The sequence below is a fragment of the Mustela putorius genome, unplaced genomic scaffold (genome assembly GCF_011764305.1).
Source record: "Mustela putorius furo isolate JIRA1106 unplaced genomic scaffold, ASM1176430v1.1 tig00003834_pilon_pilon_pilon, whole genome shotgun sequence".
Classification (NCBI taxonomy): domain Eukaryota; kingdom Metazoa; phylum Chordata; class Mammalia; order Carnivora; family Mustelidae; genus Mustela; species Mustela putorius.
The window spans coordinates 40,973,323-40,998,519 of NW_025421987.1; the positions used below are offsets into that span (position 1 = coordinate 40,973,323).

The 25,197-nt window shown below is 37.6% G+C and overlaps 1 protein-coding gene across 3 annotated transcripts in view; it reads right to left on the reverse strand.

Moving 5' to 3' along the window:
- Window positions 1-25,197, reverse strand: part of LOC101685818 (limbic system associated membrane protein) — a 663,791-nt gene that overhangs the window by 223,969 nt on the left and 414,625 nt on the right. For all 3 annotated transcript variants that reach the window (XM_004761392.3, XM_004761393.3, XM_004761394.3), the window contains exon 3: window positions 7,693-7,818. In XM_004761392.3, the coding sequence (XP_004761449.1) occupies window positions 7,693-7,818 (126 nt within the window). The remainder of the gene's footprint in view (window positions 1-7,692; window positions 7,819-25,197) is intronic.

The following is a 25,197-nucleotide window of genomic DNA, read 5'->3' on the forward strand; positions in this document are numbered from 1 at the left end:
TAGACAATTTGTATCTGATCTGTTCACAATCTCTTGGAACTTGTCCTCTAACCGCTTTGCTTCTGACCACCTTGGGTAAATGCCTTGATTCAGGGACCCAGGATTGCCCCTCTTAGCAAGGATCTAAATCAGTCTTACTCTGACATCTCCTGAGGGATCATAAGATAGCCCCTAGCTGACATCCACAGTCGAGATTCCAAAGTTAATTGTGGGTGGTCCACAGAATTATACACCCTACCCTGACTTTCTCTTCTGTAAGTAAACCTTACCAAATGCAATGTGAGTCCTATTGTCTCCGCTTTCATAGCAGTTTGTTTGGCTCCAGGTAAATCCACCTGCACTTGTCTTGATGAATTTCACTCTACTAATATCTGCCCCTTTCAAAAATTCTATGATTACTTTGATCTTTTTAATACGCTTCTCTGAAAAAGCTCTATAATTTACCATTTTCTTTTTGTTTTGCTTTTATGATGCAGCCTCTCTGTTCCTGTTCAATGGATTTCTCCCAAACACTGCCGAACTTTTTGTTGTTGTTGTTGTTTTGGCATAATCATCACCTAGAAGACCATTTTTTTCAAAAAATAGTAAGCATTATAATTTACAACCTATAGATTCTACATAGTTACAGTAAATAAGGTAATCGCTGTTATACAGGCAGATTCCGAGAAACTTTCCCATAGAGGAATGAACACATTGATAAAGAATGCTAGAAAATCTTGCCCTAATAAGATGTTGTCATGCCCTTTCAAAGAAAGGAATGCTTTAAATGGGTATGTTGATGCATATATAATGTAACACAATATGAGACCTAAAATATTAAGACTCGTTTTGATGAGAGGGCATTTTTAAAAATCTCCCTGGTTGTTATGTTGGGATGGATAAAGACGACATTAGGTTATTTTCAATTAAATTATCAGTCTCCCTCCAAGTTATCACTGTATAAAGGTGATATATAGATAACTAATAATTAAAATAAATAAAAATAGTACCAATACTATCTGACACAATATGTATTAAGAACTTTACCTTAATTCTCACGATAACTTTTGACAAATTCTATTTTTATCTCTAATAAATTGTAAAATACAGACTATTTGGAATAATGGCAACAAATATTTGAAGTGGTGAGATTCTGGGACATGTGAACTCTGTAATTCATGTGCAAAGTTTATAATTAAGCCATATTGTCCCTTCTTGACCTAAGCTTCCAAAATGTCCTAGAGCACCCAAGTCCAAGCTAGTCCCCCCAAGGACACATCTAGGTGGTTTATTTCTCCTCGGGATGAGTACTCTGGCCATCTGATGATAAATGTGGATAGGGTAAGAGTGGGGTGCTGAGGTGGCAGGAAAGCATTTGTCCAACATTATGTGAATGGCCAGCACATCTGGTTGTGGAGCCCTTTCCATGGCTCAAAGGTTGCTGGTGTCACTTATTGGGAGTCTATCCAGCATTTTAAGGTTTGGAGACTGATGATCATGTGGTTAAATTTTATCGTGTTCATTTTCTAAATTACCCAATTGTTTTAATAATAATAATAATAATAACAAATTGGAAGGGAATTTGTATTTACTTGAGTAAGCTATTATGAAATGACCTGTATGGGAAAAGAATATGTTTCTGATCTAAATTTAAGATATTCACACACATAAAGAACTGCCTATATGCCTGCCACACTGGGAACATGTACATATCCCGGTATGTATTATGGTATATACACTAGTATATGCTATTTTGTATATTTAAAACCAGTCCACAAGTAAGGCACTGAAAAGACAATATAGCAAGATTTCTCTTTATTTTTCCACTCTTTGAAAGGGAAAACAGGAATATGTTAAAAAGTAAAAAGAGGGGTGCCTGGGTGGCTCAGTGGGTTAAGCCTCTGCCTTTGGCTCAGGTCATGATCTCAGAGTCCTGGGATCGAGCCCCTCATCAGGCTCTCTGCTCAGCAGGGAGCCTGCTTCCTCCTCTCTCTCTGCCTGCCTCTCTGCCTACTTGTGATCTCTGTCTGTCAAATAAATAAATAAAATCTTAAAAAAAAAAGGGTAAAAAGAAATAATAATATGTTTAAAGAATCAAGTATATATATATATATATATATATATATATATATATATATATATAAAATGAACATCATGGTTTCACACAAAGATGCTTGCCTATATTCTTAAATGTATCATTATATACACTCTCTTCTCTGCCTAGGATAATTTTCACTTTCTTCTTTTCTTCGCCTGGTCATATTCATCCTTAAGGTCTCAGCATATGCTCCCCTCAGGGGAGCTTTGCTGGCCTTGCAGATTTTGCTATATGGCCCTATTTTATGGTCTTATTGAATGCTATAATTTTTCTTTATGCTGTATAAATCCAATTAAGTGGTTATTCATGTGATTATTAGTTCAATGCTCTGCTTTCTTCTTTAACTATAAACTCCATTCATGCAGGGACCATGTCTATCTTTCTTTTCATTTTGTTCTTTAACAAAGGGTGCTTTTATGAATTTTTTTTTTTTTTGGCCAAAAGAACAAACTGTAAGATAGAGATAAAGATTAATCTGAATATTATTCTGTATTGGTGAATAACATATTTTAAAATAATAAACAAGTAAGATATTGAAAAGAAAATAGAGCAAGATTTTTTACTTATTTTTCTGATTTTTGTAAAGGGAAAATGGAATTTTTCTCAGATGCAAGAAACAAATGAAAGCAATCAACATAAAAGGTTGAATCATTGTTCTCACTTAAATTATTACTATATGGTCAAGAGCCTTTACCTGTGAAGTCACCAGTTTGATTCTTCCACATCTATATATGACAAAGATTAACTCAAAGAACCTTCTGGAATGTCCATACAAGAAAACCCCAGAGAAAGAATATCCTCAAACTTGAACTGCAGATCATATGTTCTCTCTGTGAAATACGAAGTCATACTAATTCTAACATGCTAACGAAAAAGAGCTGATATTAGTTACTTGCAACACATACCTCTGGAAGACAACTTAAAGAAATGAGTTTCATTTAACATTATATATTTTTCCCGAACTGATGAGGATAGAGTCTAGGCTATATATATTAATGATTGGTTAGTCTATAATATTAGAAGAAAGACAGATAGGGCTAGAGCATTCATGAAATTCAAGAGTATCATCAGGCAAGGATTCAAATTTGGAAAAGAACTGAAAGGGAAACTCCCACCAAATGATTAAAACCCAACATCCAATGAGAAATGGGATTCCAGACACCCTGCAGTCCTCTTAACTCCTTCCAGAGCAATGTTTTCCCACCTACCCTATTAAAACACAAAATATTTCTCAAGCGATATTTTTTATATTCCATATTGATGTCAAATCTAGCCTCTTCTCTGGACAAGAGAATTTTACAGTACCTCCTAAGTTGTTCTCAGCCTACAGGGCTAAGTCCTCACTGTGCCCGAGTTTTTCAGGTATAGAAAGCTACTGACAATGCAAAAAACCTTTGTAGAAATGAAATGCATAGAAACTCCTTCTGTAACCCTGGGCAATCCTGATACCACTTGTGAGGCACACTAGAGAAAGGGACTTCCTCTGGAATGTGAAAAGAAAGATGGAGAAACAAAGTTAAATGAAGATGGGAGCAGCATTGCTCACAGAAGGGAGATCAAACACTCCATAGAAAATACATGTTACGGTGCAATTGCCCTCTGGGAGTTACAGGATTATGAAAGTCTAACTTAATTAAGGGAGAAAATAGGTCACATTTAACAACGACATACGTGACATATCATTTTGATTATGCAGAATAACTGGAGAGAAGAGAAAAATTAAGAAATCAGAAATATAAGAAAAGAAACCATGGAATTCATCAACCTCATTTCCTCCTTCTAAATCAGATGTACGGACATACGAAAGATTTACCGTTCTTAAAACATCCCTCCTTAAAAACTCTTGGAGTATATTTGAAAAATAAATCTCAATTGTTGAAATAAAGAGAGACAACCAAATTAAAAAAAAAAACTAAATCAAGAGATAATAAATATTCTTCTTCTCATAAAAATACACCTTGCACCCTCTTTCTTTTCTCCCCCTTGTGTTATCAAATGACAGGTAATCAGGTAGGTGTGAACCCTGCATAGAATCTTCCCCCTTTCATGGCTCAATGCCCCTGTGGGGTCGAGCTAATTACAGGTACATTTCCTCGGCAAGGCAGTCACACTCTATACTGTTGAAGGTACAATTAATAATTGAACAAAGCTCGCTGGATATTTTTGCTCACATGGCCATGGTTTGCAGGCAGTTCTGCTGTCACACAGGGAGCAGAGTCTCTTCCTTGAGTGCCTCCAAGAAAGGTTTCATGTTATAGACTGAAAAGGATCATTGCCTGTTTCCAAATTTGGAAAAGAAGGGAAAAAACCCACGTAAAACCAAAAAAAAAAAAAAAAAACAAAACAAAACAAACACCCTCAAAACCCCCACGATAAACCTAGTTTCCCTTATAGAACAGTAAAGGCAAATTTTCTCTCCTGTTACCAGGAATGTGATTATGATCAGGTGGTTATTTAGGTCAGATGTGAAAGAGATGAAAGAGTGGGCCTGGGAATTAATAACATTTGGAGGGGAAATTGGAGTTTGCCCTTGAGTTTGTGAATGCAGCATGGAGCTAGTTTTGCATGTGACAGAATAGAATTTGACCTACACTGAGGGCCTAGATAAAGGAATATAGAAGAATAAAGTTCTTCCCCTTGAGATCTATTTAGGAACTTAAGGGATACTATCCTCAGAGCCTCATGGGGTCATAGGTGAGTGCAGAAAATCCTTGCCTGTGCCCCAAGCCATAGTCTTGAGCAACGGTTTGCAAACTTTTTTAAGGGGCTGGATACAAAATATTTTAGGCCTTGTGAGCCAAAACATCTTTGTTGTAACTACTAAACTCTCCTGTTTTAGAACAAAAGCACCCATAGACAACACGAAAATAAATAAGTATATTTATGTTTCAATAAAACTTTATTTATGGACCCTCAAATATGAATGTTAAATTTTTTGCATGTCAAAAAATGAAATTCTTCTTTTGATATTTTCCAACCACACAGTCATTTAGAAATCACTTTTAGCCCATATGCAGTACAAAAGTGGGACAAGCAGGATTTGGCCCACACACTGTAGTTTGCAGAACCCTGGCCTTACTATTGGAAATCCCTCTGAGTACACTGATTTTTCAAGTTGATTTTGAAGTGTCCAGCATTCTCTGAATGTATGTAAATGTTACCTTTATTCTGGAAGATATGGTCTATTGCTGTTTTTTAAACACCATGGATACCAGGTTAGTCAGGATTCAAATCAGATATTCACTATTATTAAAGAGTTTACTAGAGTTAACTGTGAAGATGTACTCTTCCAGAGCCCAGCCTGGAAAACTCTTAAAAAAACTCTGATTCTATCTCATTATTTTTCTGATGATATCTCATTATATTCTCATTATTTTTCTTTTTATCCCAAAGGATAAAAAGCATGTATCTTTGGGTTCAGGTCATGAATAACATTTCCCCCTGAAAATAAAAAAATAATAATAAAAATTCTTAAAAACTCAACTACTTAATAGTTAATAGTATTGGTGAGTATACCAAGAGAAAGTCTTTTTATTAATTTAATTCATTCCTTGTTTATAAGTTGAATATAATCTATCTTTCTCCCTTCTTTCCTTCTTCTCTCTACTACTTGCTCCACAAAAAGAAATGAGGTTATAATATATTTATATAGATGTTTAAATTAATTATAAAAGGTGAGACAATATAAAAAATAATGGTAAGAAAACAAGAGGAAAGCAAGAGCATAGTCTCTTTATGAATTTGATGCCATAAAATCCCAGGTTTTGTTTAAAATCTGTTTATTAACGTGTGCTTTATAAATGATTTCCTATATTCTTTTATAAATGGGCAATAAATTTGGCTCTAAGGTTAGTAATAGTCAATTCCATGGACTCATAATCATTTGTAAAAATTCACTGAGTTTATGCATAAAAAAACAAACCACTGAGTAAAAAAAGGCACTAGAAATACTGAAAACGAAGGGGAATTTCCTCAAAGGGCATTTTCAAAAGGAAACTGGAATAAAAGTAATAATCTCTCAAAACAACATTATAGTAAATGCAATGATTTTAAAAGATATTTTTATAACATCTTTAAATATGGGCCAATAGCTTTTATACCAAATAGTCATTCAGTAAAAACGATCCTACACTGGAAAGGAATAGGTGGTATGGGATTGGGGGATAATATAATTCCATCCAGGCAGAATGTGTGCTGGATGTTTAATTTAACCCATGGGAAAGGTGTGTGATATCCAGAGATTCACACTTCAGACAGCCTTCCATATGCATTTTTTTCCATGTGAAGTATAAAATGGCTCTGAGAGGAAATGAATTTGAGGCTGATATTCTAAATAAGTGCCTCATTTATTGCTTTTATATACTGTCAATAAATGACAAGTTGCATGCATTAACAATTAGGATGGGTTCTGAGTGACACTCTCTTAAGAAAATAGAATGCTTTAATAAGAGTAAATGAGAGACCATTCCATAGGCTGGTACAAAATTACCTGAAAAATTAATTTGAGAGCTAACATGACCTGAAGGCCCCTATTCTCAACAACGAAATACAGATTTCAAAGATGCTTCAAGAAAACACTACCCTGGCTTTTTGAAATACCCCAGGATAGCTTCCATGTATGTCTCACTTTGCACAACAATTTTATATGGTGTTCATTCCAAATTGGCTATATGGTGTTAATCAAATCTCTAAATCCTTTTATAAGGTAATTTTAAGATAATATTAGATATAAATCAATTAAAATTTGAGGGCTATCTACCAAAATAAATTACATTTTATAAGAGTAATTGATTCATAGCCCCTCTTTCTGAGAAATCAAATAGCAGGCCCTTTTCTACAAAGACTGTGTCATTTGTAAAAGCATGGTGTTGCTTATAAGAAAATGTAATCTGTAGAGCAGGAGAGTATGTAGGAAGTTGACCCTCGTAATTTGATAGAATATTTAAGTGAAGTTCAAAAAGCATCAGGGCCTGAGAATTCAGTTATGGTGACCGTGCTGGGAAGGGGGAGGGGAGGATGCAGAAGACCTTTCTGGAAAAAGTTTTTCTGACTTTTACTGAATTTGCATCAATAGTTAAGGACCCATCATGAGCTCATGCAGCTTAGTCCATGCCTGATGCAACCCCCTCCCAGAGCCAGATGCCAAGGACAAGACATTAGAAGTCACTAACAATTTTGCATTAATCCTGAAAGTTTCTTCACAAGGTGTGACATATTAGGAAACTATAGTTAAAAAGCAAAGCAAAACAAACAAACAAACAAATACAAAGAGCTAGGTAAATTTAATTCATTTAACATACTGCCCCAAGACTTGCTTAAGCACAGAACTGTCATACATTTTAGACATAATACTAGATCATTTAATGCATTTAACTCTTCTATATTTGTTGCTTGGAGGTGATGTTCTATTGAAAATGAAGTAAGAAATGGTTGTGCATTTTATAAGATGAACCCATTGGCAAAGACCAGGGAGGACCAAAGTAAGTCTTATGTTGCAGTTGTATTAGTGTTTTAATAACCAGATACATGCTTGTCTTTCTGATCCAATGGGATCTTAGAAGCATGAGGATATCTTAAATGATATGTAGTATTTTGAAGAGTAGATGGTTGCTTACCAGTTGGCGTAAGGTGTCTCCAGGTGATCACAGGTTCAGGACGGCCATTGGCCATGCAGACCAGGGTTACATTGCTGCCCTCATTCACAGTGACATCCGAAGAGATGTTGGAGATCTTTGGTGGAACTGTAAAGACAAAAGCAAATGGAACATGTAGCCATGCCTGTAAAACCAGCTTTGCAGCATTGGTCCATGCCATTGGATATAGCAAATCTGAGCTAAATGCTTTTATGACTTAAACCATTTGAAGTTTTTTGTTAAGAAGCCAGGCTGCTTTAAGACCCCCTTAGTGATTTGGCAGAAGAAAAGCATGGGTCTTACTATAAGGAGAATCTCTCCAATAAGACCAGGTAGTGTAGGAAGTTCACAGAGGAGTATAATAAAAGTGTCTTAGCTCTTTTCTCATTAGAATAATCCTTATCTGGATATTATCCTTATCTGCACATTTAAACATATTAATAAATTTTTCTTATCACTACATGGCATTTATATTTATTTTTGTATGTATATAAAATGAATATTGTCCAATCTTTTCTCCAAATGTCAGGAAAAAAATGTTATTTAGTATGAGTTGCATAGTTGTGTTCTTAAGATATGGTAATACTTGTTTACTATTAATCTAGCCACGTAAGGCAGCCATCAGGGAATCCTAGTAGAAAGTCTCTAAATATCACCTTGCTATGTAACAGACTGGATGACACAATTTAGAGCCTAGAAACTGAATTAATAAGGCCTATGTCACAGACATTACAAAAGTAATATTACTCCTAATGCTTTAGCCACTATTATTATTTTTAAAAATATTTATTTTCTTATTTATTTGAGAAAGAGGGAGTGAGTGCATGAGCAGGAGGAGGAACAGAAAGACGGGGAGAGGGAGGAGCAGAGAGAATCACAAGCAGACTTTCCACTGAAGAGGAAGCCCCCTGTGGGGCTCAATCTTATGACCCTGAGATCATGACCTGAGCCAAAACCAAGAGTTGGTCGCTTAACCTAGTGAGCCACCCAGGTGCCCCTTACTGCCACTATTATTAACAATTTAATAATGGCTAAATTTGGACACTTACTATATGTAAGGTCCTATGTAGAGTACTTTATAAGTATTATATCAGTAACTCCTTATCACAAAGAAATGATATCCTATGAGGATTTATTTACAGGTGGGAATCCAAGGTATAGATGGAACTACGTGAGAGGCAGAAAAGAGATTCAAATCCAAGGAGACTCCAGGGCCCACACTCTTCAGCAATACTTCAGTGAAACTTCATCTTCACAATCCAGGATACCAGATGGCTGAAAATGATGGAAATTACTTTTTGGTGGTGTGAGAAATGAGTCCCTGAGGGCTAGCTGTACTGCCGCCTGACTTCCTTCATTAGTGTTCGGGGTGGCAACATTAGATCTCATATTGGTGGCTTAAGTGGAAAGTGAATTACTCACAGATTTCATCACAGAGGTTATGCACTGATTACAAATAGCAGAGTTTATGGTTTGACTGTGATTTTCCTCTTTTTTTTTTTTTTTTTTTTGGTTTTAGATCTTAGTTGCTTAAGCTATTCCTGAGCAAGTATGTATCGGGGGAGGGAGGTGAACAAGACAGCATAAAGGAGTTCAATAATAAAAGACTTATTTTTTTTTTCTCATTCTTTCTGCCCTGTAGTGATGAGTAACATGGGAACATTTTTTTGCCTGTAGAGACAGCTGTCTGACAACCATGTGATCCCTGAAGATCTCTGTTAGGTGACACGGATGGTACTTGGGCAACTGACCAGGTCTGAGTGGAGGAAGGAGGAAGTGAGAGAAGGACTCTTGACAGTAGCATTACTTTTACAATGACATCTTACAGACCTTGTGGGTAGAAACCAGTAATTCTAAATCAAACCCAGTGGCAGAAATGGAATGTGGTTGATTCCTGTTAGTTAGTGCTATCTATCTATAAGGTTTCTAGTTCCTTTTTATCTACTGGGGTTATGGGTCTTTTTCTCATTTTCGCACACTGACTCCCAGGCTTTTACATTGAGGACCTAAAAAGTTATACCCATTTTTTAAGGAAGAAGATGAGGCACAGAGAGATATAATGGCTTGTCAAGGGCAATCCCATCATGAAATATGGCTGGACTTAGAATTCAGGGCTCCTGAATGTCCAGTTGTTTTGTTGTTTAATATTCATCATTTTTAATTCCTAGCTGAATAAGCCAGTTTCCAAAAAACTACAATAAATTAGAAATCTATGGCCGTGTTCAAGAATAAGATTTAGACATCTTAGGCATCTTCCTCAATAATCTAAAATCTGCAACAGGAAACTATGTAATAATTATAAGAGCTCATATTACTCAGTTTGTAGTTAATTCTGAATTGCAAGACAGGCCACAGAATACAAAGGAGAAATACAGATGTGTTTGGACTTAAAAAAATGTGTACAGGGGGAGACTTTGTATTTCTAATGTGAAAACATGCAAATTTGCAAAACAGAAAGGATCTCTGGTGTTCAAGTTCCCAGTGAATTATTATGTATGATAAAATTTACTCATAATTACCTCTTTTTATAAGAGGAATATATATCTAAGGACTTTCCTTTTGTGTGTCATGCAAGTTGAACCACTTGTTCAGTGTTACATTCACAGGTGATGATAAAGTTAAGAATAAAATAGAATAACTGAATGCAAGCCTATGCAGTCCATATGAAACCATATTGTTTCTTTTAATTAAGGACAATATACCTAGGTCCTGGATCTCAGATACTAGATATTCAGTGTTTGTGTTCAATAGTCAGAAATTTACTCATAGAGACATTATATTTCACCCTCCTCTGGGTCAATATTTTCATTCCATTGTCTATCTTCTACATCCTTATACTTTGTACCAGTTTCTTCCTACAACATTTATATCTGATGCCATCATTTGTTCTAGAAATAAATCCTTCCCTAACTTCCATGTTATCCTCTTACTTTCAAACTCTTTGTTTCCAAATTTCTTGAAGGAATTGTTCTACTTCACATCTTCCATTCACACTTCAGCGTTTGGTGCAATCTGGATTTCTCCTTAACCCCTCAAGAAACTGCTTTCAGGAAGCTCATCAATTTGAACCATATTGTTTCTAGGTCCTGTGAGCAATTTTGTTATTATCTAATTTTCCTCTGAAGTGTTTGACTCTGTTGATTACGTCTTCCTTCTTCCATTCCTTTCTTTTCTTGGTTTCTAAGATGCCAAATTTGACTGTTTATTTTGTCTTACCCCTCTGGCCAGCCTTCCCAGTTTAACTTTTAGACTTACTTTGACCTATTCCTTAAATATCTATATTTCTGAAATGTTGATCACTGTCCTCTTCCTTCATATCATTCACCGTGAATGACCTCATCTACTCTCTAGCATTAGAAGTTAAGGTTCTATTATTGATAACTCCCAAATCAGTATCTGCAGCTCAGATTTTTTTCATGACTTTTACCACCTATTTTCCAATCAACTCTTCTACATTTTTGTCAGATTCCTCACAGATACTCAAGATTCGACATACTCAGAACAGAAATCATCATCTTCCTTCCCACAGAACACTTGTAGTCTTGTTCACTATCTCAGGGAATGGCATCATCATGCAAACAGTTGCCCAGGTAAAAGAGGAAAGTTATCTCCCTTGACTGCTCTCTCTCCTTTACTTCTCCCATGTAAAAAGGTTCCCAAATTCTGTGGTTTATACCTTTTAAATCTCTCTCAGTTTCATTCATTATTCCCAAATCCTACTCCCATCCGCCATAAGCATTTCTTTTTTTGGCCTGAATTCTGCAAGTGCATTACAATGAATTTCTTTGCCTCTAGCGTTCCTTTCCTCAGGCTCACTGTCATTCATTCATCCCACTACAATAAGAAGATTTTTTCCCCCCTAAATTGCAAACGTGAGTATAATATTCCCTGATTAATTTCACTGCCCTCAAGAAAAAATTCAAACTTCTCAATATGAATTAATACACCACTCATGATTGGCCCCTGGTTACATTTTTAGTCATATGTCCTATCCCTTTTTATTGTATCATCTAATCAGATCAAACAACATTTGGTTCCTGGAAGATATTATGCTTGTTTACTCCCAGGTATTTAACACACAATTTTTTCTACATGGAATATTCTTTTTCCAACCCTTCATGTGGTCAGCCCTTTTCTCCCTTCAGGTTTCAGCTTGTGGGGCTGTTTTCTCACTTTTTCCAGGAAGACTATCCTGTCATTTCCCACCCTCATCCCTAACCCCACCCTGACCCCATTCCTGACTTCAGATTGGGTGAAGCATCCCTCGTGTGTTCCCACAATGAGGCCTCTATTTCTTCACCACAGCCTTGAGTGGTCATTGCTAGATTACTTACTTGTGCTTGTCACTAAATGGAAGAAGGCAGATGAGAGGGCCTTTGTTACCTTTTTTTAAAAATTAACATATAATGTATTATTTGCTTCAAGGGTATAGGTCTGTGAATCATCAGTCTTACACAATTCACAGCACTCACCAGCAGATACCCTCCCCAATGTCCATAACCCAGGTACCCTATCCTTCCCCTTCCCCAGCAACCCTCAGTTTATTTCCTGAGATTGAGTGTCTTATGGTTTGTATCCTTGACCAATGAATCTTACAGACCATAGCACTTGGAACAGGCAGGTTGCTCACAGAATGCTTGCAAGAAGAAATCAGTGAAAATCAGCCACCACCCCTACTCCCCTGCCTCAAATCTTCTGAGTTCAAGGAAGTTGTCCCATTGAGTTTTTGTCAGAAAGGAGCAAACTTTTATTTTGAACCTGTAAAACACAGCTTTTGTCAATATTTCTTTAGCTACCCCTCTAACCATCTTGTTCACTCCCAATTTTTTTTAGCTCTTAATAATTATTAAAAAAACTAACCATGGGCGGAGAGATATTTGTGTAGATTAGAAACATAGGAAGAAAGATAAACTTCGTGTTCAACTTCCTGAATTATAGACACTTTCAGAGTTTGACTTTTTTTTTTCTACAAGGAGTCATTCGTACATACTTGTATGTATGTACATAATACAGTTTTTGTATTTATTTTTTCAGTTTAATGGTTTAATGGTTCCTAGTTTCCTACAGCAATTCACACAGTCTACATTTACACTGTCACTGGTAATATAACATGAAAGGGGCAACACAGGTTTTTATTCTATTACCTCATAAAATCTTTATAAAGATTCTGGGAAGTAAAAAAGTATTCTCATTATTGCCATTTTACAGATGTAGACATAGGCCCAATATGGGTAGAAATCACACAGCTAAGTAATTATAAAGCTAGTATCAAAACTTAAGATTTATAGATCTCCCAAACTTAATTCCTCCTCTAGATCATATTCACTTTTGCAATAGTGGTTCCAAATAGGGGTTTTGCTCTATTTTAATTCTCAGTAAGGATGACTATTGGAAATACTTTTAATAAGATAATCTTATTTGCATTAGTAAACATAAGTTGTTTACTTATCAAAACCACTGTAATCCTGATTTATGTTCATGGATCATCACATATTCTGGATATTTTCTTTTCTTCTGGAGTATTGCCTAGTAATTTTTATTCAGGGGATATTAGTGTGCCTTATTCTATTTTCCTAAATGTAATGCCATTTATTTGATGTTTACAACCTATTCAGTTTTAGCGATCTCTCCAATTTGTCTGGATTATTTTGTTTTTCTTACTGATTAATGAGAGCTTCTTATACCTTAGGGATTTGACCTTTTGTTGTCACATGATTTACAATTTCCCCAATTTGTTCCTAACTTCTTAATTTTATGACCATTTTTATTATGTAGAAGTTTTAAATTCTTTTTAAAGGTTTTATTTATTTATTTGACAGAGAGAGAGAGAGACAATGAGACAATGAGAGACAAGCGGGGGGAGCGGGAAAGGGAGAAGCAGGCTTCCCGCTGAGCAGGGAGCCCGATGTGGGGCTGGATCCCAGGATGCTGGCATCATGACCTGAGTCGAAGGCAGGCAATTTAACCACCAAGCTACCCAGATGCCCCAAAGTTTTCAATTTTTTTTTTAAAGATTTTTATTTATTTGACAGACAGAGATCACAAACAGGAGAGATGCAGGCAGAGAGAGAGAGGAGGAAGCAGGCTCCCCGCTGAAGCAGAGAGCCCGATGTGGGGCTAGATCCCAAGGTCCCTGAGATCATGACCTGAGCCGAAAGCAGAGGCTTTAACCCACTGAGCCACCCAGGCGCCCCAAGTTTTCAATTATTTTGTTGACTTTTTGAATAATTTCTTCCATTGCTTTTGTGCATAGAAGATACTTTCCTAACATAAAATCAGTTAAATACTTATGACTATTTCTTCTTTTTCTTTCAATGATTTTTTTTTTTAAGTTGCACTCTTTAAATCATTTGAAATTTATTTATGGCAACAAATAGTTTTTTTTCCCCCTCATGATGTTTTAGTCAATTTCCCCAGTAGGACTGCTTAAATTATATAAAATGTATACATTATTTTGGTGTTCAGAATTATGGTACATAGCTCTACCATCCTGGTCAGAGCAGTATTTCTGGGAAATACATAAATAGAAACCTTACTTCCCTTTCCAAGTAATTGTATCAAAATACTTTAAAATATGTCATTAATCTTTTGGACACCACACTATTACTATGTGTTGCTAGTCCCAAAATCAATTGCTTATTAGATGAACACTTCCTAAAAATGTTGAGTGAAAAACATAATGTAGATACCCCTTTTTGAGAACACTAGTAAAATTCATTATTCAACAGAATTCTTAAGGTTCCCACTGGGGGGTGGGGGAAACAAACCAAAATGAATATGCCACACCTAGTAGTTGTGATTTTATTTTTATTTTTATTTATTTATTTTTTTAAAGATTTTATTTATTTATTTGACAGAGAGAAATCACAAGTAGGCAGAGAGGCAGGCAGAGAGAGAGAGGGAAGCGGGCTCCCTGCTGAGCAGAGAGCCCAATGAGGGACTCGATCCCAGGACCCTGAGATCATGACCTGAGCGGAAGGCAGCGGCTTAACCCACTGAGCCACCCAGGCGCCCCATAGTTGTGATTTTTAAATCTGAACTACTAACTAGGTGATATTCTTTCATTGAAACCCACATAAATTCTGCGTTAAAGAATGTACATTTTGTCCATGCAATGCAAATTCAATGACAGCTTCTAAAATAATGCTAACATCCAGGTATACGTGTATACATGGCTTCCTTCAGCTGTGCAATGAAGTAGCAGTAAGTAGGATTATGACACAGTCAATCTGCCTCTGCCATTGATGCTTTTATTGCCCCTCCTCATCCTTCTTTTAATTCCTTATTTTATTTTATTTTTTTTAAGATTTTATTTATTTATTTATTTGACAGATAGAGATCACAAGTAGGCATAGAGGCAGGCAGAGAGAGAGGAAGGGAAGCAGGCTCCCTGCTGAGCAGACAGCCCAATACAGGGCTCGATCCTAGGACCTTGGGATCATGACCTGAGCAGAAGGCAGAGGCTTTAACCCACTGAGCCACCCAGGTGCCCCTCTTTTAATTCCTTTACCCACTCTCTCCACCAGACCTGTAGAGGCTGCCCTGGCCTGTGGGAACCTAGACCTGCCTGCACATATTTTTACAGTTCTCTAGGTTCCTACGCCTTCCTTCTCTTTTATATAAGGCTAACATCTCTTATGTTTGACCAAAAATGGAAATGCAGGCAATGTCAGGGACAAAAATGGAGTGGGCATATATTATTTTACCTGCCCAAATCTATGCTATCTTCTGTCTGGAAAGACAACTCTGGTTTTCCTTTGGGGATGATGCCTCTCACCCACTGCTACTGGTTTGTTGGGTCCATCAATCAAGTGACCTATTCTCTTTTGGCCAAGGATTAGGAGAGGGACCCAAGATGGGCTACTTGGGCTTTCCCTCCCTGGAACCTGTTTTTTATAGGGAATGACTCAAGAGAGGTCAAAACTGATTCAACCAGTGGGAGTCTGTGTTAATGGCCCCAATTCTCTACTCTTTCCGGTAGCCACACCTTTTGCCATGCCCATGCCCTCCTTCAGTGGGTGGTTCATGCTTTTCCATCCCTGGACCATGTTACTTGGTTTGGCCAAGAATATAAGCATACGGAATACAAGCAGAGTCTTGAGAAGTGTTGGCACAATTGGACCCACTTGGTCTTGTGCCTCTGCCATTTGCATGAAAAGAATATGACCAGCTGAGCCTGTTGGTCCCAAGAGAAAGAGGAAGGAAGATGGCAAATAGGATTGCCAAACATGTCAAATATGAATTTTAGATAAACAACAAATACTTTTTTAGTATAGCATGTTCCAAACATTGCATGAGACATACCTATACTAAAAAATTATTTGTTATGAAAACAATAAATTTAACTGGGCATCCTGTATTTTTAAATAAATCTGACAGATATAAGTAAATCTGACAATGCAGAGAACAGAGCCACCTGTAATGAAGCCAAGCCTGGATCTGCTGACTTGCACACTTGTGAGAAATAAAAAATAACTATTGTTTTATGCCCCTGAATTTTGGAGTGGTTTGTTCAACCACAATAGTTAGCTAATACTTTCATGAAAGGACAGCCACCTGAAAGGACTATTATTTTTCACTAGTGTCTGCAACTTGCCTCCCTAAGGATGCATGGCCTCTGTACTTTGAAGGCAGTATTTTCTGCTTTTCCTTTGGTTCTTTGAGCTATTCCATATTCTTCCAAAGAATTGCCTTCTTTTTACATCAGATTAGCCAGTCATTTTCTGTTGTTTAAACCAAAGAATCCTAATTGGTACAAATTGGGAAGTAGGCATAATAAGGGAAAAAAATTGAAGAGGAACTTTTTCATTAAGGTAAATTGTCATCTATGCTTAGGTATTCTTTTGGGTTTCCACAAAACCAACTTAGCTGCATGTCTAGCATTGGTTCTTATCTGTCAGCACACATTGCTTTAAAAATAATTTTTTAAAAAAAGCTGAGAATGTTTAAATACCTTTATCTGGAGTCCTCAACTGACTGGCCAGCAGAAGGACAATAAATTAGTTCCAGAGTAAGGGAGAAAAGTGGTTAGTTGGCTCACTTCTCTAACCTCAAATAATTAGCAGCTATAGCTTGTACTCAACTCAAAATGTTATTTCTAATCACACAAATTATTAATAAATTGGTCTCATTAGTTACATTTATTCAAAGTTTGGGCAAGATGCTGGTATTGCTAGGTGTGTGGTAGTGAGGGGCCCTTAAAACCACAACACTGGAGGCATCTGGGTGGCTCAGTGGGTTGGGCCTCTGCCTTCAGCTCAGATCATGATCTCAGAGTCCTGGGATGGAGCCCCGCATCACATCGGGCTCTCTGCTCGGCGGGGAGACTGCTTCCCCCTCTCTCTGCCTTCCTCTCTGCCTACTCGTGATCTCTGTCTTTCAAATAAATAAAATCTTTAAAAAAAAAAACAAAACACAACACTGTCACTTCCTGCTTCTCACCTCTCTTTGGTGTGGCTAGACAAACTTAAACCCTAGCTTTTGCACATGTAACAGACTGGAAAATTATAGATTCGTGTCTGTATAAGAGTTGGGTTTAGAAATCTACAGGATGTTTTCAGGCAGCCCTTGGGTTAAATAAGCATGATCCAAGAATTCAAGATGAAGAACAGAAATATACAATATAACACATACTGCCATCTTATGAAACATCAAACATCCATCTAATATAGCATTTTGCTTCTGAGAACACCAATGAAGCATGCTTTGCCACATGGTGTAATAGTTTCTGGAATGGATGATAGGACTGGAGAATATAGCACAGTATACTAGTTTGAGAGCTGGGAATATTGATCCTACCTTGACACTGGCTCACCAGGCAACCACATATTCTCTGATATTTGCTTTTGAATTGTCCTCATCAAGTTACACTGTAGGTGTTTAACAAATTTTGAATGAATAGATGGACAAATTAGAGACAAATTATTTAAATCTCCCTGAGACTTAGTTTCTTCATCTAATTGAAAGTATATGCAAAGTTAATAATAATATTACAGGATTTCTATTAGAGTCAAATAAAATAATTCATGTAAACTGGAAGGGGTTCTCTAAGTGTAGCTATTATTTATTACATGTTAAAACCAGCTAATAAAGCACTGTTGGCTTAACTTTTCCTAAAAAAACATAAAATAGTTCATGCATTTCTATGGCTAATGGCATTACGATGATATTTTTGTAGACGCCATTATTGTCAGAAGGTTAGGTAATTACTATAATTCATAATTAATCGTTAATATTGGCATTAACAAAAAAATCACCCAGAGATATGTATCCAGTTCTACTAATGGACAGGGCTATGCCAATAAGTTCAGCCCTTTAGTCAAAGTCTAGACATCTTACACCAATATTAAAAAGTGACACAAAGATGCAGGAATGTACAATCATACATGAAATAAGTTTTAGAAGTTTAACTGTTGGGCTCCCAAGGAAAAGTTCTTCAAACAAAATGTGATCACCATTACATAATTTGTAATGTAAGACTCAGTAAAGGGAGGTCCTTCATTTGTTGTTATCCTAGGCAAAAGAGGTTTCCAGGTGCTTTGTGACTATAATTTCAGTCTCTGCAGCCTTAACTCTGAATAAACTCGAATAAAAAAAAAAACACCAATGATCATTTCTTTTCTGCTAGTATTAGTTCTCACTCTTAAAAGAATCCATTTATAAAGCCAGAAACACCTGCCTCTGAAGTAGGTATGTGAAAAGGAGCACCCTCCAGGAATAGGATTCCTTCTAAACACCAATTTCATGGGTGGGTAGGGAAAATATGGAAACTATAGATTCTTTGAGTGTCAGATGAATCTGAAAGTAGAAGAAACTCATTATACATATCAGTTACTCAAATTTCTTTGCCAGGAGTGATTACAAATGCTGCACTTATGCATGCATTAGATGATGAACAAAGTAACTTAAGGAAACTAGAGATAATCCGCTAACAATTTAGGGGAAAAGAGAAAACGTGTATATAAAACAAAGCCAAGTGCCATATGAGCGGTAATGTGGTACAGTCAGAGAAACAGGAGCGAGGCAGCTCATGAAAATGACATATTGAAGCAATGTACAGTCAAGAAAAAGCCATCCTTTTGTAATCAGAAAGGAGCAATTTCTGAATTATACATGTAACTGGGTTAGTGCTTGAAGCCTCACTTAACATAGTCCTCTGAGCTGCAGCTGGCATTTTACTGTGCTGGCCAAAGGTGCAAGCCGGGTAAGACATCCTCTTTGACCTTTGAACCTTACATTATCACATTCTCAAGTGGCCCTGTGGGTTCCTGGCACCATCTCAGATAGTCAGACTTAACATAAGAACACTCCCTACAGACTTTTTCAGACAGTAGCCAACATTACAAAGGAGGGTTAATTTGGGTCAGACTGTTCTCAATGACTCAAACACAGTAGCCATGGTACAAAGAAATGCCATGAGCTCCCTTCTACTCCACACCATGGCGGATGTGTACTTCGGGTGACATGTGTGGCATGGATATCTGCATCTGACTGAGGCCCCCCGTCTACCTACAAAGAAAGTACATTCAATTGGAATTTTTCTGTACTTACTAAACGTTCAGAATTACCCTGGCATCTAAACGTGTGGGCTGGTTTAGAAAGGGGACAGATTATTCAGGCACCAGCATTTGCATTCATGACCAGCTAAGGGCATCCGTTATTGCTGCTTCAGCAATATGTATATTCTGTGGGATGTCAAATGGCTGTTCTCATGTATGGGTCATTGCCTTGCTAAATAAGAGCAAATGGAACTATCCTGACTCAGTTCACTGAGGCTGCAGTTACTCAACAAGTCAGCAGCTTCTCCAAAGTCTCCTATTCCCAGACCTTTATTGCAGCTGTTTGGATATTGGTTTTTGCCAATCTGGGAAAACATCCAGAAGCTGATTTGATCAATAGATGGGAGGAATATATCTGCTATCTTCCCTTTACCTAAGCAAAATAGCTGTATCATTTCTGGTACTTACAGAATAGTCTTTAGATACCATCTAAAGCAGCAGATGGTTTTGCTATCTGGCAGAAGTGGGGGTACTGAGCAGAGGGAAACTCAAAAATACCAGGCTACCTAGGGTAGGTAGCAAATAGCAACTGGGTGAATTCCAAGGGCCCAGGAATGGTACCTACAGACTTTAGCAGAGAAAAGGGAAGTGCATCTTTTCTTCTTTGCACTCAACACTGAATTTTTTATTTTTTTTTATGTTTAAGGGGGTTGTTCAGTATTATTCTTAAGAGTATATGAAAATTCAGGCTGTATTCCTGCCATCTACTAAAAACCTACTCCTTATTCCATGAAGAGCCTATAAAGATTTAGCCCTAAAACATGACATATCCTAAAAGCTACAAAATACATTATGGGTAGCCCAAACAATTTATTTTTTCTGTGTTCCATTAGTTTTCTTAAAAAAAAAAAAGTTAGAAAAAGTTACCTAGACCCCATGGATGAATTCTTTAGTTACTAAGAGAATATTATAGACAAGTCCTTATAGTAAGAGAGGACAGAAGGGCGCCTGGGTGGCTCAGTGGGTTAAACCTTTGTCTTCAGCTCAGGTCATGATCTTAGGGTCCTGGGATTGAGCCCCGCATCAGGCTCTCTGCTCAGCAGGGGAGCCTGTTTCTCCCTCTTTCTCTCTGCCTGCCTCTCTGCCTACCTGTGATCTCTCTCTCTGTCAAATAAATGAACAAATAAAAATATTAAAAAAAAAAAGAAAGAAAGAAAGAGAGAGAGAGAGGACAGAATTTTAAGGTTTTTATTTTAAAAATTTTTTAGCAATTTCTGCCCCCAATATGGGCTTCAAACTCACAACCCTGAGAGTTTCATGCTCATCCGACTGAGCCAGGTGCCCCCAACAAGGACAGAATTCTAAATCAGAGAGAAATAAACAATAAGTTAATAGAACAGAAGTTTAAAGGGTTCAGACACTAATCTTACATCTATTATGTTTAGAAATAATACAAATTTACTGAGAACGTATAACATGCATAGACACTGTGCTAGTCATAGCCAGAGGTGAGGAGAAGATAAAACAATAAAAATTATGATTTAGATCAGCCACTTTTTATGGTTTTAACAACAGTGCCAATAAAAGGTTACCACAAAAATAAAAAGAACACTTACTCTAACGTTTTTTTAAATGATTTTCTGTTCATCTTATTTCTTCATTCCATTTTGGGAATGAGATATATGTAGAAATCACTATGGTGCTTGTAAGAATCCCTTAAACTTAAACATTTCATGCCCACATTACTAGCCTAAATTCTATTTTTTTTAGTTGCTTAAGGCATATAGTGTTCTTTGTGTGTAGGGAAGGAGGTAGATTCTAATAGAAACCAACCAGGGTGAACTAAAGCATGCCTTGAATACAATGAAAATAATAAAAGTTGTTTCCTGCCTCTGCTCAAGGGCCCAGAAGAGAGAAAATCTAGACAAAGAATAGGATTGACAGGAGGTTTTTAGAATTTCTTTTTTTTACATTGTCCTTGTGCTAAGCTTACTATGAACCATTATGAATTGAATGTGGAGTACTCACATTATTTCCTTCTAAACGGAGTCACCACCGTGAATTAATTAATACATTCATGCCAATTATAATTTTTCAAAAATTATATGTAATGGTAGAAAATACAGTAATTATTGCAAATGTTAAATACAGCTAAGGAGAAACAGCATACTTTTTGTCATTCTAAGTAGGCTTAGAAAATTCCACAGAGGTAAGTAGGTATGCAGCATTTGTGGGAAGAAGGAAATATAAAAAACAAATCCTGGAGTTGATGAATATGAGTTAGATCTCCATTTTATCTTTCCTTGCCCCTGTTAGAAGGACAAAGGAACATTAAACAATAAAAAAAAAAAAAAAGACTTAAGGAAGCAGAAAGGAGAAATAATAAAAATAATAAAGATAATTAATAATAGTAATACCTGGAGGTAGTATAACATTATATAATTTATGAAATGCTGATAGGTATCTTGCCTTATTTGATCTATACGCTATCACAGTGTGATGGCTTGGGCAAGTTTTATTACTGCCATATCTCACCTATATATTGGCTGAATAACTGAAGCTCAGTGAGCTTCATTCCTGTGGCCAAGGTCATGAAGCTAGAAAGTAAAAGTACAAAGTTCATAACCAGCTCGTCTGATTGCGTTGAGAAGATCTAGGAAGAACTTGGTATTTCAAGACTAAATATCTACTGTTAAGATGTGAGATGGTACCATGTTGATTGAATTAAAGAGCTGCAAAGATAACCAAGACACAACTAGAGATAGGAAAATCTGGGTAGGTGGGTACTTGTGTTTAGTACAGTGATGAAAACGCCACTGGTTGTATAGAGGCCCAAGAAGTTTGCTTTACTTAAATCTGTTTTCTCTACATTATTCAGTTCAATTTTTTGGTTCAATTAATGACATGGCTGAGAATTTGGCTTTCTGGATTTGAGGCATTCTTAAAAATAATGCTGATAACAGGGGGCGCCTGGGTGGCTCAGTGGGTTAAAGCCTCTGCCTTTGACTCAGGTCATGGTCTGGGGTCCTGGGATCGAGCCCCGCATCGGGCTTCTCTGCTCAGCGGGGAGCCTACTTCCCTTCCTCTCTCTCTCTGCCTGCCTCCCTGTCTATTTGTGATCTCTGTCTGTCAAATGAATAAGTGGAATCTTTGAAAAAAAAAAATAATGCTGATAACATTCTTATCTGTCATTTGAGAAGCTTTAACAATTTTACCGTGGAAACTAGAGACATCCTCATAAGCCTTACTTACTGCCTTTATCACATTTCCTCTCCCTGGGTTTGGCCAATGTAAACTGGGGTTTGTCTTTACTCTCCTCCTCTTAAGACTCAAGAGGGGACAGGTGGTGGTGAAAAGAAGAAATGTTCTGTCCCTGCTTCCACAAATGAATCCCGAAGGGGGCTAGTCTCATTAATCTTGAGCTAAATGTGAAGTTAGACATGGAGGTGCCTCAGGTCCCCACTGTTTGTTCAGAGCCCTGGGCATGTTACGGAGGAAAATGTCAAAGATTTCTCTTCTCTTGCTTCTGCACCCTGCCATGATGTTTTATTCAAACTTCCGTGTCCTAAGGAAATAAACACTGGCTATGAAAATCCTCCACCTGGCTCCTAGTCTCACACATAAACACGCACAACACCTGTGTTTAGGAGAGCAGATCCGTTCTGGCCACGAGCAGTCTCCAGGGAACATGCTGTGAGGCCAGAGCACTTCAGGCCAGGGACTCCAGAGGCCATGGGGCCCTCTGGGACTGTGTCTGTCTCCCTCTGTCCGCTGTCCTCGTCTGCCAACCTGGCGTGGTTTAACTACAAGTTCAACTCTGGGTTCATATCAAGAAATGCTGGGGAAAAAGGGCAAGTCTGGGGGACAAAATACTGTACACATGACTGAGAACATGTGCGAATCAGCCGCATGTCAGCGAGGGGTTTGGCTCAGCATCAACTGGGAATTTTGTAGTGCCCCAGGGGGCCAGCAGGGCTAGCTGCTTATCCATAGGGCCTAGGCCAGAAAACATTGGAAATGCATTCGAGTTTCATATAGACTCTGTGGAAAATGTGAGCACTGGAGGGGAAAGTCAGCAGCACTCATAGCCTGTCCTTCACCCATGTCCTTTGCAAGCACAAGAGGCAGGTTGTGGAGCAGAAATTAGTATGGGGTGGTCACAGAGGTCGCGTGATTGGATGCCCACTGGTCTCCTCAGTCCTGCCGTCCACCACCAGTCAACTGCCTGAAGGCAGCTGAAGCCAGAGGGCACCCAGAGGAGAGACTCCTGCTGTAGCCATGAGTGGGATTCTTGGGTTTTTACTGGTTCCAAACAGCTCCAGATGGACTGAGACACAGGCCTGCTGGTCACCAGAAGTATTCTTCATTCTCAGTCCACAGTGCTCCTTTTTTTTAATCCATGGGGAAAGAGCAAGTGCACTATTACTCTGTCTTCCCTCTGGGTTGGGCAACTCACTTAGCTTTACTTGCAAATGATTTGAACCTGGGAGACTGCCCATGGAGGAGCTCTGACTTCTGTGAGTCAGACTCACTCAAACCTGTCACATAGGCCTGAAAACACAATGTCTGGTGACGTGGCTTCTCACTAACAGTAAAAGGAGGGAATGAATAACTTAACTGAATCTTCAATGTCGTGTGTAAAATTACATGGAAACAATACTCAGAGCCACGTGATTTCTCTTCTCTCTTAGCCTTTTGATAATGCTTTCTTCCATTAATTATACAGCCATCACATTTCTCTTGATGGTTAAATAGCCTAGGCAGCTTAAGTCCAAACTGCAAATTTTTAGCTTCTTTCCTCTAGTGATTAGAGGCTGTGTGAGAGACGGTAATGTCGGCCGCTTTCCATGTCCTGGTAAGTTGAATGTATGCCCAGAGTAGCTAAAGTTTACATTTAAAAGAAAACCTCCAATATATTTCACATATACATATCATATACATATATATATGTATGTATGTATGTATATATATACATGTTGTTAGAAATATAAAAAAATAAGGAATATATAAAAGAACTTAAAACATCTCCCTCTGTTAACTTTCCGTGAAACTCCAGAACACGGCAGGCTCTGCCTTATGCCGGCCCCTCTGCTAGTTTTGAGAGTCAGATCAGGTTTCAGCTATAAGCCAGCTGGTGCCATTCATTTAAAGGAAAACAGCTATGTAAGTGAGCAAGATTCTAATCACTAAATCTAATTACAAAGTAGAGTAAATTATTACAAATGTTTTTAGAAGTGTCTTAAAACACTGTAAAAAAGAAAAATTATCAACCAAACAGAAATCTGCTATGCTGGTAGTTGATAGCATCGTTAGAGACTAGGACATTCACGGGTGTAACAGTTATATAGTCTATTTCTGACACCTGAATCTGGCATTCACACATTAAAAACTTTATAACCTTTCTTTCTCATTCAATCAGACGCTAAACGGTTCAACTCAAACTACACCTTAGTTTATAGATCCTAATGAGGGTAACAGGAACATATCACTTCTACTGGAATGAAGGGAACTTCAAACTGCTTCGTTAAAATGGTATGAATTAAGTCAAAGGAAGGAAAAGTCAGTAGCGAAATGAAGACCTACTTTACAGGACATATCTATGTCCCTGTGCAGATTTTCCTTTCCTATTTAACATTCCTTATGAAAATATTTGAAATGCCACACATTCTCCATATCCTAATGCAAAACTAAAAGAAACACATTACCATTTAATCCTTGGCTTCTGTACGAGCTGCCTGCCCAGACGTGTCTGACACTGGTGGTGTTTGCACACCGTCAGGGCATCATGGAAGTCCAACCTTCAGCGCACCTGCCTCCTGGAGGGATGGATGCGGGTGCTCCTGACTGCGTAGTGTTCAAAGGTCTCCTGAATGGTACTCCCCAATCATTGTCTGGTAATACCTTGGAGGTGGTGGAGGGGCCTATTAAGGCTCACCAAGTATCAGGGCTTCTCTACATTTCCAACCTGCTGTGGTTAATTTGAAACCAT